The sequence below is a fragment of the Alternaria viburni genome, assembly GCF_023758015.1.
Source record: "Alternaria viburni strain BMP 2772 chromosome Unknown scaffold_3, whole genome shotgun sequence".
Taxonomy (NCBI): domain Eukaryota; kingdom Fungi; phylum Ascomycota; class Dothideomycetes; order Pleosporales; family Pleosporaceae; genus Alternaria; species Alternaria viburni.
Genome location: NW_026055772.1, coordinates 1,425,282 through 1,443,347, shown reverse-complemented (window position 1 = coordinate 1,443,347; position 18,066 = coordinate 1,425,282). Strand labels below are relative to the sequence as shown.

General features: G+C 53.1%; 7 protein-coding genes across 7 annotated transcripts; 4 read left to right on the top strand and 3 right to left on the bottom strand.

Moving 5' to 3' along the window:
* Window positions 1–21: 21 nt before the first annotated feature.
* J4E79_002098 (uncharacterized protein) lies at window positions 22–1,444 on the top strand (the record flags this gene model as incomplete). The annotated part of the gene is made up of 4 exons (XM_049351001.1): window positions 22–96; window positions 151–253; window positions 304–1,322; window positions 1,373–1,444. 4 exons carry the CDS (start codon window positions 22–24, stop codon window positions 1,442–1,444), a joined length of 1,269 nt encoding a protein of 422 aa, XP_049214840.1.
* A 930-nt stretch (window positions 1,445–2,374) lies between these two features.
* Window positions 2,375–3,940, top strand: J4E79_002097 (uncharacterized protein; the record flags this gene model as incomplete). The annotated part of the gene is made up of 1 exon (XM_049351000.1): window positions 2,375–3,940. The coding sequence occupies one exon, from the start codon at window positions 2,375–2,377 to the stop codon at window positions 3,938–3,940; it is 1,566 nt and encodes a 521-aa protein (XP_049214839.1).
* Window positions 3,941–4,151: 211 nt separating this feature from the next.
* J4E79_002096 (uncharacterized protein) lies at window positions 4,152–10,697 on the bottom strand (the record flags this gene model as incomplete). Its single annotated transcript, XM_049350999.1, has 2 exons — window positions 4,152–4,419; window positions 4,486–10,697. The coding sequence occupies 2 exons, from the start codon at window positions 10,695–10,697 to the stop codon at window positions 4,152–4,154; spliced, it is 6,480 nt and encodes a 2,159-aa protein (XP_049214838.1).
* Window positions 10,698–12,159: 1,462 nt separating this feature from the next.
* J4E79_002095 (uncharacterized protein) lies at window positions 12,160–12,786 on the top strand (the record flags this gene model as incomplete). The annotated part of the gene is made up of 1 exon (XM_049350998.1): window positions 12,160–12,786. One exon carries the CDS (start codon window positions 12,160–12,162, stop codon window positions 12,784–12,786), a length of 627 nt encoding a protein of 208 aa, XP_049214837.1.
* A 911-nt stretch (window positions 12,787–13,697) lies between these two features.
* Window positions 13,698–15,269, bottom strand: J4E79_002094 (uncharacterized protein; the record flags this gene model as incomplete). The annotated part of the gene is made up of 1 exon (XM_049350997.1): window positions 13,698–15,269. The coding sequence occupies one exon, from the start codon at window positions 15,267–15,269 to the stop codon at window positions 13,698–13,700; it is 1,572 nt and encodes a 523-aa protein (XP_049214836.1).
* Window positions 15,270–15,430: 161 nt separating this feature from the next.
* J4E79_002093 (uncharacterized protein) lies at window positions 15,431–16,667 on the top strand (the record flags this gene model as incomplete). Its single annotated transcript, XM_049350996.1, has 4 exons — window positions 15,431–15,584; window positions 15,750–15,865; window positions 15,919–16,513; window positions 16,537–16,667. The coding sequence occupies 4 exons, from the start codon at window positions 15,431–15,433 to the stop codon at window positions 16,665–16,667; spliced, it is 996 nt and encodes a 331-aa protein (XP_049214835.1).
* A 267-nt stretch (window positions 16,668–16,934) lies between these two features.
* Window positions 16,935–18,052, bottom strand: J4E79_002092 (uncharacterized protein; the record flags this gene model as incomplete). The annotated part of the gene is made up of 3 exons (XM_049350995.1): window positions 16,935–17,594; window positions 17,642–17,733; window positions 17,899–18,052. The coding sequence occupies 3 exons, from the start codon at window positions 18,050–18,052 to the stop codon at window positions 16,935–16,937; spliced, it is 906 nt and encodes a 301-aa protein (XP_049214834.1).
* Window positions 18,053–18,066: the final 14 nt, after the last annotated feature.

Below are 18,066 nucleotides of genomic sequence, written 5' to 3'. Positions count from 1 at the left end.
AATCAATAACCAGGTTACAAGATGCAGAATAATCGTCAACTAAGCGATCCGGTGACATTGCCATCCGGTCTTGTGTTCAAGAACAGGCTACTCAAGGTAGACAACGAAGAAAACAAACGCAGTGCGACCATGTCCCTAACACATCCATAGGCCGCGATGGCAGAAACCATGTCAAAGTCTCATGACCCAACAGAGACCCTTATGTCGGCCTACAAAGCATGGGGAAAGGGAGGATGGGGCGGAATCATAACGGGTACAGAACAGCTCTCACCTACTGATCTTTCCAAAGACTAACATGCAAAGGCAACGTGATGATCGATGAGCGGTGGCTTGGAAACGCTCTCGATGTCTCTCTCACACCTAGCACTAACCCCGAACTCATTGCTCAATGGCGCAGATATGCAGAAGCGTGCCGTATCGAAGGTACCCCAGCTATCGTCCAGCTTAACCACCCCGGCCGCCAGAGTCCTCTCGGAGCAGGTTCAAAGGGGCTATTCGAGAAGAACATCGCACCAAGCCCTATCGCACTACAATTCGAAGACAACATCTGGGCGAAGACGGCGCAAAAACTCATCTTCGGCACCCCACGAGAGATGACAGTCGCAGAAATCGAAGACGTGGTGAAGAGGCATGCCGACGCAGCCAAGTTCCTCAGCGAAGCAGGTTTCGACGGCGTAGAACTACACGCTGCACACGGATACCTACTCAACATCTTCATGTCCCCGAAGACCAACCAACGGCAAGACAACTACGGCGGCTCAGCTTTCAAACGCGCCCGCGTCGTTCTCGACATCATCAATGCTATCCGCGCTGTTGTCCCATCTACATTCACAGTCGGCATTAAGCTCAACTCCGCTGACGTCCAACATTCCAGCGATATGGAAGACGTTATGCAACAGATCAGTTACCTCAAGGATACCGGTATCGACTTCCTCGAGATCAGCGGTGGATCGTACGAGAACCCTAGGATGATGAAGGGCGACGAGCCACAGCCTGGCGAGAAGAAGGTGTCTGAGCGAACCGCGAAGCGCGAGGCTTTCTTCCTTGATTTTGCGAGGGTGGTTAGGCAGAAGTTCCCAGAGGTGGTCTTGATGGTTACGGGCGGTTTCCGCAGCTTGACGGGTATGCGTGTCGCGCTGGAGGAGAATGCTTGTGATTTGATCGGTTTGGCGCGACCAGCTGCTGTGGACTCGAATTTTGCGAAGAAAGTCTTGGAGGCAGAGGCTACGGATGGTGATGTCAGTCTGAGGTTGGATGCTGTGAAGCCGAGCTGGTTGGTCAGCAAGATCCCGGTCAAGGCTCTAGGTGCTGGTGCGGAGAGTGTAAGTCTGGTCCCCGAGAAGTGAAGATGTGGATGCTAACGAAATACCAGGCTTTCTACGGCGCTCAGATCGAGCGAATTGGTAAGGGACTGCCAACAAAGACACCTCCTACCACTGCATGAGATGAATCTGGAAGACCTGTGTCGCTTTTATAATATCTCAAACTCTCTAATGTGGTCAGCCATCGTTTTGTACTCAGGAGTTCAACAATAGATTTCCGGGCATTATACCAATCCAATCAAGCTTCTACACGTTGTAAAACCTGTCCTGGAATCTTCCTGGTTGAGCAAATGCCATACTGCTGATGATCTCATGCGTTAACTAGAGAATTGGTTAACTGTCAACACATCGTCAAAAGAAGCGTGATCTAGATACTTTACAATCCGAAAGCTTTCGTGTAGGAGTTGCTGCCACCTTATGCGTCAAGAAAAATGCGGCGACGTCTATTTCCATCTCTTGTGGATTGCTGTAGATGAGAAAGCAGCCTAAGGTGCCCGACTGTGCCGCCTCATCCCAGCCCAGAGCTCCACCAATAAGAGCCTCGGATCAGGTACAAGTTTCCAGTAAAATATGTGTTCGACGGATATCTCCAAACATACCGGATGCGGTATACTGAACTTGACCAATGAATGGTTTCCTTTTGGTACCAGTTTCCAGTAATGGGCCGCCTGTTGCAGCATTCGACGGATGTTTAGGTCCTGCCTGATGGAGGAGGTTGACAATAGCCAATGGGCTTGCAGTTTGGAGGGCCGAGTTGCTTCCATGCCGTCTTCAATGGATTTCAAAAGTTGCCTTATTTGGGTGACTGCGCTCAGCCAATGAGAATGCGTTTTATGTACCTAGTTCAAGGTTTTTGGCCGCTGTTCACCTGGAGAGTGCTTAGGTCTTCGATGGTTTTTGAGAACTTCCGAATGCGGTAGGTTGAGCTCGGACCACCACCGAGCCGCGGCGATCCCAAAAGATTTGGGACTTGCACGGCGGGCTGCATCATCGTGTCATTCACGTCTGCTGTGCTGTTTACAACTCGCTGCTTTCGTGTGGCGCCTCCGTCCATGTCTATATGCTCTAATTCGGTGCGAGCATTGTCGCGCTCTCGGATTTCGCCAAGCAAAACGCTCCTTCCGTTCCTGTACCAGACACCCACGATCCAGCAATGGCAGTCCGCCACACGACCAGTTGCTCGCCGCAATATTCACACGCCTTCGCGCCCGTACGTTAGCGAGGACATTCCCTTCGAAGACGATGCAGATCTACCGCCTGTTGTCGATCAACAGCTTCCCCGAAAGACTACTATATCTCGCACCGAGCGGGCCGTGTTCCAGAAGTTGTACAGGAAGTTTGATAATGAAGGGCGCCAACAGAAGAAGAAAGACCCTTTGGTAGATGTCGACGAGGTGTTCGAAGAGTTCCAGAAAAATACAGAAGATGTCCCGAGTACAGAAGATATCCCGAGACCCTCGCTAGACAAGGTTTTCGACGAAGTGCTGAGAGGTGACCCGCGATTGCGCGCATTGCGTACACAGAGAACGAGGGCTCAATCTAACAAGCAAGATGCCGCTGGTGCAGAAGTGGGCAAAGCGCAGAGTAGCAAGAAGAAGGGCTCGATTGTGGAGGCAGCGAAGTTCAGAGAATTGCGTCTAGCGGAACAAGAACGGATCGATAGCCTCATACGCAACGCACCCACCGATCGCGCCCTCTGGCAAACCCTCGAGCGCGAAGTCTTTGCCAAAGTACGCGACCTAGATCTCGACAACGCCAGCGGCAGCCCCACGAAAGAGCCAACCGCCAAACCCAGCAACAACGCATCGAAGAAGTCATCAGAAGCAAAAGCCGCTTACAAACCCTCCCCACCCTCCACCGAAGCACGCATCCTCTTCCACAACTACCCCTACCACCTCATCACCGCCGTCACCACGCTACGCACCGAATTCCCCTCCTCCCCCCTCCCTTTCTCCATCCTCCCCACGATCAAAAAGCTCGGCCGCTCCTCGCACGCCCTCGGCGCAACAACAACGCTCTACAAGCACCTGATCCGGACGGCATGGATCCAGCAAGCCTCCTACATAACCATAAACATGCTGCTCAAAGAAATGGACGACAACGCCATCGACTTCGACGCCGACATCCTCGGCCTCCTCGACGCAATAATCAAGGAACACAACCAGGCGAGGAGTGGTGGGCTCGGCAAAGAGATGGCCATGTTGTATGGCATGGAGATGTTTGCTGATGGCCTTACCAAGATTAATACATGGAGGCATGTGGTGGCGGAGAGATTGGGTTTGAAGAGTGAGGAGAAGAGGGCGAGTAGCTCTCTTGTTAGGAAGACGAATAAGAGGTCGGATGATCCGAACTGGAAGGGGCGGAGTGGGTGGTGGAAGAAGGATGGTAGTACACAGGGACCTGGAACGCAAGGGAAGGCTGGTGCGCAGGAATACATGCCGCTTGTTGAGGGCGTTAATCCGGGCGTTGATGGGTCTTTCCCGGAGACGGCGTCTGCAAAGGGCGGCGAGCAGGTCGTTCCGTCTGACGACGCGGTGCCAGCGAGTGAGGAGACCGCTGCTGAACAGTCAAAGGAAGACGAGCCCACCGATGATAAACGTGCGGAAGTCTTAGTGTAGCACCATCATGTATACCACATTGTATCGTCACTCCAAATGCTAACATTCACTGCGCGGATGAGACATACTCGATACTTTCCACGTTCACCTAGATCACGACAACCCACATCACACATTTCCATGACGTGCAACAGTGAATGAAGATAGTTAATTCCAAAACGCCTACTACAAGCCCTGCACTCATACAATCATAACTAGTAACACCCGAACTCTACAAACTCTCCCAACCCCCATTATTAACATCGCCCTCCAACCTCCTCGCAATCAGACTCTGCACTCCGCCTTCCAGCCAAACCTTCCTCAGCAACGCATCATACCGCTTCTGGTTCAAGAAGAGCTGGTGGTGACGGCGCAGCGCAGGGTCGACTTCACCGTGCTTGTCGAGGTAAGGCGCGACGTGCCAGGTCCCGTGGTCGAGATTGAGGAAGAGGATCATGCATTTGCGGATGTGTATGAAGAGGCCGATTTGGCCGCCGCATCTGTGGGGTTGATGTGTTAGTAGGGAATCTTCTTGAATGATGTAGGGGCTGTGGGGGAGGACGTACTTTGCTAAATGCTGGTTACAGCCTCCACGGTTCTTATTCGTCATGCAGCATACGGCTTGGCTGCACATGATCTCGCCGCAGAAGAGGCAGAGTGCGGGATCTGTTAGTTCTTTGCCGGTTGTGGGACAGCGGCGGCGAATCGCTTCGTCGGTTAGGGTGTCGTAGTTCTTGGGTAGGCCGACGAGTTCGAAGATGGCGGGGTGGGATAGCGAGACTACTGGCTTGAGCGGGTTGTTGCCGGCTTGCGCCCAGAGGAGATGGCGGAGCCAGCCTCCTACGATGGAGCGCGTTGTGTGAGCTGCTGATGTACCGCTAGCGAAGGAGGCAAATATTTCGTCGAGGGACGGTAATCGGAGGATGGAGGAAAGACGTGCGAGTTCGGGCTCGTCCGCGCGTTCGGCGGGGACAAGTGGAAGGTCGATACCGTAGCGTACGTGCATGAGGATAGCCGCTTTACGGACGAAAGGCAGAGCGTAGGTTGAAACCATGGTTTGTATGAAGCCGAGGAAGTTGGGTTCCTTGAACTGTGATGGAACGGGCATGTTATCTGTGTCCAGCGAGGCGGGTGAGTCGCCCGTGTTGACGACGTTGAATACGACACAGACAAAGAAGAGCAGGTTGTTCATCTGGTCAGGCGACGACATGAACCCATTACTGACTTTCTCCTCACTGATAAACTGCTCGGGGGACGACACGAAGGGTTCTGGATGCAGTGCCATCTCCTCGGCAGCCTGATTCTTCACACCTAGTGCGAAAACAAAGACTACCCGCACGATCTCGGCAAGGTAACACAGCCGCATTATGTGGTGGATGTCGAGATTGGTTGCCGGCACGACGCCCACCGCGCACTCTGAGAGGAAGATGAACGGATCTTGGCATAGTAACGGTGCGATGCTCTTAAGATCGAAACTCAGTACATCTGGGTCAGAGATGCCTGGATGTCCGACCAACAGCTGGCGGAACTGGCGACGCTGATTTTCCGAAAACTCATCTGTGGTCTTGGTCGGTCCCTGACCACGTAGGCTTCCGATGGCGATGTACGACGAGACGGTCTCGGAAAACACCCGTAGATGGGTGATTGCTTGCGGAGAAATCTTGTCGATCAACGTCCCACGCGCTGATTCGGACTGCACGCCTCGCTGAGCAATCTCGGCGGCGGCGATAGAATACCCAAGAGCTTGTGCAAGCGCGTCGGTATGCGTGAAGTCGTTTGTAACTGCGGGTGTATGCGGGTATGCGAACGAGGAGTGAACGTTGTTGACTTTCAAGGTCTCTCTCAGCCTATGGTAGATCTTGATCAGTTCTCCCATTGGAACATCCTGTGTGAGAGCTGGACTGCTCTGAGAAGATCCTAAGCCAGCTTCGGCGGCCTCAGGAGGCTGCACACCCAGGAACGCAGGGACCTGGAAGCGAGGTGCAAGTTGTCCTGATTGTGACAGAGCAAGGCCAGTCGAAGGTAGCGGTGGCTTCAGCAGATCAGGCAAGCGACTCGATATTGGCTGGATGAAGTCCCGTTCTGCGTATTCATACAGCATCTTTTGATCGTGCGACAAGTCTGCTGGAACCTTCAGACCCTTCTCCAGACTCTTGTGGGTTGCAACCAGTTGTGATTCCAGCCAGGTATCGAATGGCTCCTCCGTCTCAAGGACACCCGTGCTAGACACCTTCTTTGCTTTCCAGATGATTGGCAAAAATATATTTCCAAGGGCTTTGCACAGGGGACACATAAACTCCTTTAGCTCAGGCCGCTCGGGGTGATTGCGCGCAATCTGGCTGACATGACGTCTCTGCGTAGCATTCAGGTATACCTCAAAGCATGCGAAATGCATGATGTGTCCGCAACCAGTAGTGACTGGACCAGGTATTACCGAAAGAGGAGGGAACCCTTTTCCTAGTTCTTGTCTTTCGCTGGTAACGCGCTCACCTGAAGCAGTGACCTTCTCTACCGTACGCCGGTTCTTGCCGGCCACACCGAATGGGCGCAGGTCCTCAGCAGATCGATCGAGACTGGCCGGCGTCTGCACGACTTCGTCCACCCACTCTTCATCCTCGAGAGGGGTTTGCCGCATGATTCTGCTCTCAGAAATATATCCAAAAGAACCATAGAGTCTCTGCTCGTTGCAGTCTTCCTGACACAAGATGCATGTACCGGAGGGGTATTTCAGGGTCTTCTCTTGCTCAACAAGCCCCCCGGTCTCATCTTCCAAGTCGCTAAAGTCATCTTCACCCCAGTCGAACTCCTGATTGGCCAAGAACTTGCCCTGTTGCTCTTTGAAGGCTGCCATAACTTTCGCCTGTCGGTCGAGTGCTTGCTTCTTCTTGAGCTCTTTGTGTTCCTTGTCCTGAGGTGCGGGTGAGGCAGTATCCATCCTGTCGGCTGGCATGTTGATTGCTGCCGCTGCAATGATGAAAGATTCTTGTTGGCGTTGCTTGAGCCTATGAAGAATCAGGCTTATCTTCGGCTCGCATGCCTTGAAGGCTTCGTTGTCTTGCAGGGTCTTCAGGATCGATAGAACAGTGGGGTGGTCTTTGACGCCCACATTTGCGTTATTGGTCAACACTGACGTGACAAAAGAGTCGGGCATCTTCTCGGACCACCCATGCTCTCCACTCTTGTCCTCGAGGATAGCAACAAGGAGGAGCTGTAGGACAAACTGGATGTATGTTTCCACGCGAGTGGCTGGTATGCTCGGTGTCGCCGATCCTGCTCTCAACCCATATGCCAGTAGGTAGTATATGATCTGCGTAAACAGCGGTGTCCTGGTGAATGCCGACAGGTCTTGGAACAGACCTGAAGGAATTGTGCGCAGTTTCGGCTCATAGACGATATCGCTAGCTTGTTTTCCAGTCTTCTTGGCCATGTAGGCCTTGTATGTGTTCTCTGCTTCCTCTCTCTGGTTACGGTTGTACTGATGAAGGTAAGGATCCACCAAATCGATGTACTCCTCCTTCAATTCGAAAGTCCCGCTATCAGATAGTCCCTCTGGAGCTCGGAATCTAGTCATTTCAGACAAGACAGCGGGGAACTCGTCCATATTCTGAATCCGATCTGACAGTCGTGCGGTCATGTCAGAGAAAGAGAGTGGCTTGAAGCACAGTACATGAGCAATGTCCTTGCGCATAGACGCTAGTTGAGACTCATCGTTGTCCTCCGCAGGTATCAACGATGTGCGCTCGCTGAGAATGATGATGAGCAGGTGCACAAAGTCCTCGACCACGTCAATAGCTTGGCTGTCCTCGAACCCATGATGGCTGGCTTCGTACTTGCCAGTCATCCATCCGTTTAGTCCGAATCGGTCAATCATTGACGCTAGGAAGACCGACGGATCGCAAAGGACGAGTGCAGACTGTAAGAGGAAGATATCTCGCTGGTGCGACACATCTCTCTGTGATACACTTCGATACTGCGTCATCTGATGTCGCAATGTGATGCCGTTCCTGACCCAAATGCCTGCACGCATCTGAGCTAGCCATGAGCACACTCGGAGGGGAAAGTCGAACATGGCTAGTAGGTATTCCTCAGGTTGATGCACAGGAATGGACACCATCGCCGGGTTGAAGTCCATCTGCAGTTCGCTGGGTGAGAATAGAAGCAAGCGCAAGATGTCGTTCCGATCCATGCTCCGCGCTCGATCAATGAGCCATGATAGAGTGTAATGAAGTGCGTGATGGAAGCTCATAGGCTGTGTCGCGACAACGTAATCGACAACCTTGTACGATGGCCCATAGAAGGTAGAGGGTTCGGCGTCAAATTCAAAGACCTCCAACGTCTTGAACCTGGTCTCTTCTTTGAGCTCGGTCTGGTCAAAGCGTCTACGTTCAGCGCCTAGAGAATTGATGATGGCTACCTTGGCGGCTGCACGAATAGCACGCTGGATGTTGGACGGGTCCTGACCGCGGCTCCAGGCAAATGATTCGGCAAAGTGTCTACACAATTTGTTGATTTCTCGGGTGATGAGAGAAGCGCTGATCCATGCTTCCGACTCAAACTCAAGATGTTCGCCCACTTGGCGAACATTAGGACAGATACCTTGGTGAAGCTTTACGAGGTCTAAGAACTGTAAGAGGTACCGCGGCTCTTCGCGAATTCGTTCCTGGACGAATTCGGAACCCAAAAGATACTTCATATCGAGGAAGAAGTGATACATTCGCCGGTTAGTCACAGCCCCCTGCTCGAAAGCTAGTGTTGCTTTGGGGTCGACATTTGAAGGGTAGCCGACCTGACGGGTAGTCAAGAAGGTGTAGAGAATAGCCATGAGGTTTGTAAGGAAGTTGCCACGTTCGACAACCTCGGACGTAATAGACGGAGTTGTCAACATCTGCAGAGAAAGGTTGATGATGGAGTGGTCAGGCTCACGGTCGGCAATGAGGTAAAGTTGTGCGAGAGCAGTATAGACGCCAGCAAAGCGTAGACCTAAGAGGCGCTTGAACTCAGGAATGGTGACGACGGTGCTGATGAAGACATCGCGGATACCGATGCGCAATTGCTTCCACATGCGCAAATCATACAATATCAAGTGATCAAGCCTCAGGCGTTGCCAGAGGTCTTCGTGAGGTGGCGTTCCAGGCTTCTTACCGTAGCTTTCAGGCCGTTCTAACCAGTATTTGGCTGGCCGCGCTGGCCGTAGTGGCAGTGACCGAGTATGAGGCGTCTCTGGAACCGGCAGTATCGGCTCGGCATGGCTAAGAGACGGTGCGCCAACCATAGGCTCACTATCTGACTCAGCCGGCGTGACACTCTGCTCAAGCTGAGCACGCTGCGGGTGTGCAGGTGGTGGCGGCGGTGGTGGAGGAGCAGGGTAGCCCGCCATTGTGGCTTCAGACACTTCAAGCGCCTCGTCTGCGCTTTCGTATGCCTCCATCTCCACGTCGCCATCGTTATCCTGAGCGCCGACCTCGTCAATGTCCATATCATCTTGGGTATCTGCTGCAGGCCCGCCATCGTCGTCATCGTCGTCGTCAGAGGCTGTGGTGTCGTCGTTGGTATCGGTGGTTCGCTGTCGCTGGACCCGGATGATACGAGCTCGTCGCTGTAGTAGCATGCCGTTGAAGAAGCCATCCATTTCAGCTTCCTTGTCTTCCATCTCGTGATCGTCCAGACCGTTCTTGCCAATACTCTGGTTTGATGCTTCGCTGCCAATCCGCCATGGCTTGAGGAGCTCCTCACAGACGGTGCGGCGGAGTATCTGGTTGTCCTCGCCGACACTGCAGCCTGCGATATCCTGTATCCACTCAATGAGTACACCACCCATTTGCTCTCGGAACGTGTCTCTCGCGGATCGAATGGTGACAGTGAGCTTGATCTCCTCGATAATCTTGGCCATGCGAAGGAGGTCTTTCAGGTCGGTCCTGTAGACTATGGCACTGCGGCCGACGTCGTTGATCTCATAGGCCTTTGCCAGGCCGAACGCCAGCTTCTGTTTGCACGCACGAGCGACCTGATCTCTGACGTCGTTGACGGTGTGTTTCTCATCGTTCCACAGTACTAGGCAGAACTCGTCGCATTCCTCTGTCTCGTCGCCCAGGTCGTACCATCGTGAGGTAAGGCGCGACTTGCGCTCGTCGTCGAGGATCGACTCTTCCGACTTGGGGTGGCGCAGTTGCTCCGGGGAGCAGGAGAAGACGTCGATGAGGTAGTCGAGGGTCCGTGCAATGGTGGTGCGAATGGTCTCTGCGAGTTCGTCTGGTAGCATAGAACCCTCTCTCGCCTTGCCTGCAGCCTTGGACTCGCGCTCAGGGTCTATCGAGTGTATGTTGCAGTGTACCGGCCGTATCCAGGCCTCGTCGTCTCCGCAGTCGCAGCAGCCAGAGTTGCCGGGCGAGACGCTGACAAAAACCTGGTGCCCCTCATGATCGGAAGCGTCAAAGCAGCGGGCGCACAGCACGCAGGTGTCGTCGGCGCTGCACGTCTTACACCGGTATGTAGCCTCGCCGTTCTTGAATATATGCCCGCACGGCTTTCCTCTCGCGGCTGGTGTGTATTCGGCGCCTTCTACGGCACCCTGGGCGTCGCGCAGACTCCAGGGCTTCTCCGCATCCGTGGGAAGCCCATTGGGGAAGAAGTGCGCTAGGAATTCAGGGCGGCCAGCAAGAGAGCGGAAGAGAATCTCGCGTAGCTCTCGGTCAGCGGCGAGTTCGAAGCGGTAGTTGTGTCGCCGTGGGAGTTCACGCAGGTGTCGGCATAGTTCTTGCTCGTGCAAGGACATGTACATGGTGCAGCTTTCGCGGCGGGATGGTGGGGGGCGCGAGTGATGGGCGTAGGGAATAACGGAACTCTAACGGTGAGGTTGATTGTGGTGCTGGGTACTGGTTTTGTGGGCCAGCCACCAGAGTGAGTCTTGGGTTGGTGGAAGGCTTGGTGTGGTAAGAGAAAGCAGCAGGTGCAGGTGTAAGATGCGCGCTACTATGTCATTGCGAGCATCATCTCGTGAAACAGCGCGGACCCCCGAGACACGCGCGACGCCACCAAGCAGCTGACTGCAAACCCCGCGGGTCGACAAAGGCAGTCAATGTCTTTGAGTATTCTGTCACTTGCTGTCACATGGAAAGACATCAGTTATTCAATACACAAGTTCATTCTGTTCCTTGTTCGAGACAGCCTGATCATGGTCCTCCATGTACTAGTAGTAGCATATGGTCTGTTTGATGCAGCCCTGATCTGTCTGTATGCTAGAATCATCTATTCGACATGTACCAGAATTTTGTCACAAGTTAGAACTTCCATGACACACCATCAAACGCAATCATGTTGACGGGGTTTCATGTATGGGATATAGGTCGCATCGCCTTGGTATTTCGCATGCTGTAGTATACACCACAATGTACAGTATCCGCTCCAAAGAACCGTAAGAAAGTGTCTATTTCATGTTCGAACTGAGGTATGGCTGATGTCCTACTCGTCGTCCTCGGCGGCCTCCATGTATCGCTGCTTGATGTCCTTCCATTGGCGCTGTGACTTGTATTAGCGAATGCCATGTCCACAATAACAGTCTGACGTACGCCGCGGTTGAGACCGTCCCAGATCTTTTCTGAGCCTGTGTCGAACGCCCTGCACTGCTATCAGCCTCTCTCTTTCCCCAAGGTTCCTCTTCCGGATGCTGTGGCTTACAGTTGGAGACCGAAGGCGGAGCCGAAGACGGCGAACAACATGGTGGTGTTGCTGCGGAGGACCGCGCTGCAGGCGATGGTTAGTCTCGTTCGATCCAAGGGGTGCGCGAGGAGTGACTTGCTTGTAGACGGTGCCGATCATCTGCGCGGGACCATTAGCGGACATTCAAAGACGTTATCCGATCAATTCACTTACGCCAGACATTTTGGAGGTGTCGAGAGGGCTGGGTTAACTGCGGAGGGGGATGTGGTGGTGCTTCACTGGCGATGTCAAAGGCTGAGGTTCGTCGACAAGATTGAAGCTCTCGCGTCACGGGGATTTGCGCTGCGCTAATTGGCCCGTCGTGCCTTCCGCTTTGACGTGAACTTTGTTTCCAACCCCACCACCGCTACCAGCTCAACCTCTACGACACGCACCGGTAAATCCTCAACTTCACTCGCAGACGCCTGAAAAGACCTGGCGAGGTCTCACCAAAGCGATTGGTGTGCCCCGACCCGTTGCGACTGCCTGACATCCTCTGGCGCACCCTACCTCCACTCCACCTCACCGCAGGCGCGACCGACACAATGCCTTCAGTAGAGACTCCCGCAATCTCCAAAGCCGGCATCACCACCTCCGCATCCGGCGAACGCCATATCCCTGCATCCGTTCGTCCCGACGGCACCTTGCGCAAAGAAATCCGAGTCCGCCCAGGCTACCGCCCACCCGAAGATGTCGAACTCTACAAGAACCGCACTGCTGAGGGCTTCCGCAACAGAGGAAAGACGGGCGTGCCAGGTGCTGAAGCGGTGAAGAGTGAGGATACAACCAGCATATCAAGTCCAGCTGCGAATAAGAACGCCAAGCGGAGGGAAGCTAGAAAGAAGGCAGCCGCCGCTGCGGGTGATGGGAAAGATGAGGACAAGGAAGCTTCTGCTGAGCCCAAAGAAGCAGGCAAACCGGCTGAGACTAAAGAGAAGGAGGTTGCGAAGCCCGAGGCCGAGAAGGTTGTCGACCCTGAGGTTGAGAAGGAAAAGGAAGCGAAGAAGCTCACCAAGAAGCTGAGGCAGGCCAGGGATTTAAAGGACAAGAAGGACAAGGGCGACAAGCTGCTACCGGAGCAGTTCGAGAAGGTCATCAAGATCAACGAGCTCATACGCCAACTAGAGGGCCTCGGCTTCGATGCGCAGGGAGAGAAGAAGGGAGAGACTTGAGGACACATGCAGCAAGAGCTACTCTATGGATAGCCACACAAACTCCCAAGCCGAGACAGCTGCTTCTCTAGTACGAGCTAGCGATTCCACGACACTCGCACGTTGGTGGTGCGGACGTAACGGCAGAGGTCTTCAAACCCACGACTGTACAGCGACGACATGCCGCCCGAGCGTACGTCGACCTCAATAACAAACAACGTTTGGTTTGGGCATATATCGCAACAAAGCTCTTCACTACTGCCATATTTGCCGCAGCCTACAGCGCTATCTACGCATGTAGTTCAAACGAGCCCTACACACCCACCGTTAGGACTTTGTCACAACCTTAGTTAACATGTATCATAGAGTACACATGAAACTCAAATCAACTGCGCAGATTATTCGACTCGCAAGTCCATTAGTGTGCTTTGACCGACCGTGATCGTCCACAATACACACCCCGCGTACCATGTTAAGACAAAAAGAGATGAGCGAGTTCGAGAGTCGCCATTTCAGATTTGGGGCAAAAAAGAGAGCAAAAACATACAACAGCGGGGATTCGCTAGTGGTCACCCACCTAACTACTAATCCGCCGGTACACTGCTTGTATATGGCTGAGCGGACGGGAAGCCTAATTCTCAGTGTCCTATGGTCGTATGTGAAGGAACGGGAAAGAAGGTAAATCATAAACTTGATACAAGCTCCACATCACATAGCAAATCCATACCCGCGTCCATACTTACATCCCGTTCAAGAGAAAAGTTGAACAGGTACCCTGAAGCCTACATCACCGTAAGACCTTCACTCTGTGGGTTGTCAAGGCAATGTGGCCTCCTCAGCCTTTTCAACAATTGGGCTTTGGAGACATAGGTGTATGATGCCCCACTTGAATGGGGTGTATGTTCTTTCGTGCGTATTCAATCTAATCCCATTCAATAGTATTGACTGCCCACGTATCGCTCGACAACCTCCCCGCCATACTTTTGCATTCCTGCGCGTTTCAGCCCTTCAGACGTCTTTGGCTCTGGCACCCATACTCCCGTCTCACAAGCGTAGTAAATCCTCCTGTGCTGTTCATCCTCCGGTCCTTCATCACCCCACTCCGCTTTCTGGCCCGGCGCGTGATACGAAATGTGCAGTTTCCTCGTCTTACCCGTCATCTCAGACGTGAGCATAAAGGACTCAAGAACAGGCATGCAATCAACGGCTTTTGCGAGCGCGCCGAGAAAAGGATCAAAGGTTTCTGGGTCGGGGTGCTGCCGGAAGTCTTGCCAGCTGAACTCGCGCGTATCGACACTCCCGACAATGCCGCGCACGGGGTCGTCGTGGGGATCGTCCGCCGGTGTTGGACCAGTGAAGTACCATTTGCCTGATGGAGCGACCATGTCAAACTCAACGTGGAAGGACTTCAAGTGTGGCCAAGACGGTGGTATCGCGTTTTCTTCCGATGGCCAGAATAGCGTGGGGTCGACGTGCGCACTCAGGGTAAGGGTGGTAAGACATTGTGAGAAGGTTCGGATTGATGAACTGAACGGGTCGTATGTGTAGCCTTCTGGTACAATGCTCGGAACTGTATACCTCTGATCTGAAGGAGTGCTGTGTACAAAGACGATATTGGCAGAATGGAGTGAGCGGAAACGTGTCGGCGAGAGCTTATTAGCAAATTCAGCGCGCGCCTCACCGCGCGCCTTGGGAGATGTCGCCGGTTCCCACTCTGGATCATAGTCTGAATCCAACGAGTCCTGATCCGACCCCACGTCAGAACCAGCCTCGTAGTCTGGAAACTCCCAGTCCACTGTCCTGAGCTCTGGCATTGCCACCGCTAAATCTGGTGCAACGCTTGGTGCAAGGCTTCGCACGCCGGTGCGCTCGATAGTGAGGTGCTGTAGATTGGACAATGTAGGCAGATTGTCGGGCTCAACAAGGCGCAGGTACGACTCTGCCCAACGAGCGGATTGAATATCTCTGCTGAGACCATGCTCAATTTCGAACTCATCCACTTCCCGAGCGTCGGTCGGGGACGTAGCTCCCACGATGGTAAGCCGCACTCCATTCTTCACACCGTTGTCTTCCCAGGTTCGCAGCACCGTGAAAAGATTGCTTATGGCTTTTGTAAATGCCTCGTTGTTGGCATGTTGATCAAGTCGCGACTCCTTGTGTTCGTATGCTTCTTCCGGATATGTTGGCAATTCCGCTTCGAAAGTGATCCAGGAAAGGTAGTTGCGGCGATTTCCTGTTACGATCGACTGAAGCGATTCCAGCTCATCGCTTTTGATGCCTAGACGGTGAAATGTAATGGTCTCGACTGCTTCCTTCCAAGTGCGATTGAGGATCGCGAGGCGAGGAAATTGAGATGGCGAACCATCGGGCTCGAAAGATTGTCCTATCGCGGAAGCCCGCTGTTCCCGGCCTGGGTACCGCTCTGCGAAACACACGATACGGTTGATCAGCTCCTGTGGTAGTTTGTCCATGACGCGAACGAGGTAGGGGAGGGAGCGCACCATTGTTGCGGGAACATGTGGGGTAGGTACGCGGGAATACCGAGGCGCTAGCCGGGGTTTGAAAACAGACTAACGTGTGAAAGGAGAGGTGAGTTTGTATATTATCGTAGAGCACAGCCTGGATGAGAACAGATTGTTGGGTATCGCATTGAAGATATGCCAACATGCAGCCTGCCCGCGGAGAACATCGCAAGCAGGGCAAAGCGCTATGTGTGCCAATGAACGCTCGGGAGGAGCGCCAGCGTGAGATAAAGCCGCCACAAGCACTGCTGGCTGGCCAGCCATGGGTTGATGAGTACGACTCATGCGCCCTCAATAGTCTGCATATATAGTCTGCCTCCCGGTGTCTCACAGTAACTGGAAGTTGGCCAAGTTGCAATCCAGAAACCATAGATCACATGGATTTCAGTCTAGATCCAGCAGTTCTGAAAGGTCATGTACAAAGCCAGAGCATTGGTTGCCTCGATGCTAATACGTTCATAGCTCTGCCGTTAGGCTGGAATATCGAGGAAGTTAGCCAGCATGGAAGTTCAAGTTGGTCCACGGGCTACAAGCTGAGCTTGGAAAAGGATGGCGAAGAAAAGGAGTTCTTCCTCAAGGTTTGTGGCCCGTAAAGCCTCGGTACTCGAGGCGTGCCGCTCATTACAGATAGGTCGGTCATCGGCCCCAGCACGCGGAGATGGCGCTTGGTGAATACGAGAGTCAAAAAGCATTAGCTCAGCATTTGCCAGACAACTCAGTCGTTCCGGTAGCTTTCGGTACATTCGAGCTGGACCCGACAAAGTCGTTCTTCCTAACAACATACCGTGAATTGAAGGAGAAGACGCCGGACCCAGCGGAGCTGATCAAAGTGTTGGCAAAGCTGCACATCGGCTCATCTTCACCGACAGGTAACTTTGGCTTCCATGTCACCACCTTCAATGGCCATGTCCCGCTCCAGAACGAGTGGTGCGACAGTTGGGAGCAATGGTATAGTCGTCAACTCCAATCGGACATCAAATGGGAACAGAGCGTCCGAGGAGTGGATCCCGACTTTAATGAAGTCGCAGAAGAGTTCTTCGCAAAAGTCATACCACGTTTGCTGAGACCACTTCAATCTGGTGGTCGGACTATCAAGCCTACTCTCGTCCACGGCGACCTATGGCACGGTAATGCCCAAGTTGACATGGACACCAAGCGGGTGATTTTCTTCGACTCCTGCTGCTGTTATGCACACAACGAATGTGAGAAAGCTACAAGTGTCGAAGGTGCGATCTGACAGTGTCCACAGTGGAGTTGCACATGATGAGGCAACCGCGTTATCGGTTCAACCAAGAATATGTGCAGAAATACAAAGCGGTGATCCAGCCTTCGGAGCCCGTTGAGGACTTCGATGATCGCAATGCGCTGTATGCCATGTAAACATGCCTGTCGTCATGATAGTTTTGGCCAGCTAACAGCCATAGGCGGGATGACATTATCAATGCTGGGCTGCACGAGCATCGAGCTTACCTCCGTGATGAGTAAGTCCAAGGGATTGCAGGCGTGTCAGATACTTATTGTATCTTCAGGGTGAAGCAAGAAATGCTACGTCTCTTCGCAAAACATCCGGATGGCCTTGACGGATTCCAGGACTCCTCCGCACTTTGAACAGCAAACAGCGGTTTTCGATGCTCTGGGAGCAATGGCTCAGTTCCAAGCGTAGTGTTCGTCGGGAATGATATCAGCCTTGTCGTTCTTGCCGCCTCTCCATCTGATAGAAGTGGTTTCCCGTCTTTGTGTCTGCAGAATCGGGTCGAGCCGTCCGAATCTGGTCTTTAGTATGTCGAATCTATTATGCAAATCAGATGCAACTCCCCATAATACAACCGTTGGCAGTGCCCATGATTGAGCCTCACGAATGGCGCAAAGTACAAGACTAACGAGGGCATCGTCTCTTTCTACCCCAGGTTCAACTGATATCCGAATCCTTTGAACGAAAAGGCGCTGCTTTCGGAAATCGTGATGCCAGTAGATCCAAGCATTGGAGCTGTGCAAAGCTCCTTTGACTGTGGGCGACTTCTTGTGTATCTTCATTGCCATGAAGTCCGCCCTTTTGTGTTGCCAGTCGATCAGGTCCGTCGTTGGAAGTACGGTCATAAACGTGTGTCCTTCGGCGGTTCGCACTTTGTCGATGTCTAGCAATGTACGGGTGTCCTCTATGCATAGCTCGTCGATGTCGTCCGCGCACAGATGCCGGATATTGTCTTGTGTGCCGTGCGCCATGTAGAGGTCGTCGTCGATAGAGAGGTCGGTGGGAAGCACGATTGCAGGGGCCGGAACCGGAGTCCAACCAAGTCGGGCATAGAACTTGATATGGATTAGTACCCGTCGTAGTTGCTCTAGCAGTCACTCACTACTTCTTTGTTGCTGTAAAGCATGCTCGCGAGCGCGTCTCCCGGTCCATCCAGCCATTGGGCGAGGTTGTGTAGAAGCGCAGAAGCGTAACCTTGACCGCGGTGATCAGGGTGAGTAACTACAGAGGCGATACAGTACCCTTTCCCCCGATGAGATCCATCGACATTCGTGACGAGCAGTTGCCGCTTCACGGTTTTGCAAGTTGCCAGCACTTGAGACTGATCATCACTGCGATACAGACACCAAGTTCGCACACCATCATCTTGCGCAAGAGCTTGTCTGCTCATGAACTCTTCTCGCTCCAGGAAGTCGGTTTCGGAAAGCGGTTCCCCGAATGCGGCAGCTGCTAGTTTGTTGCATATTAATTGTTGTTCATCTGTCGCTTCGCTAAAATTGACGCCAAATGACATTGATGCTTTGTGAG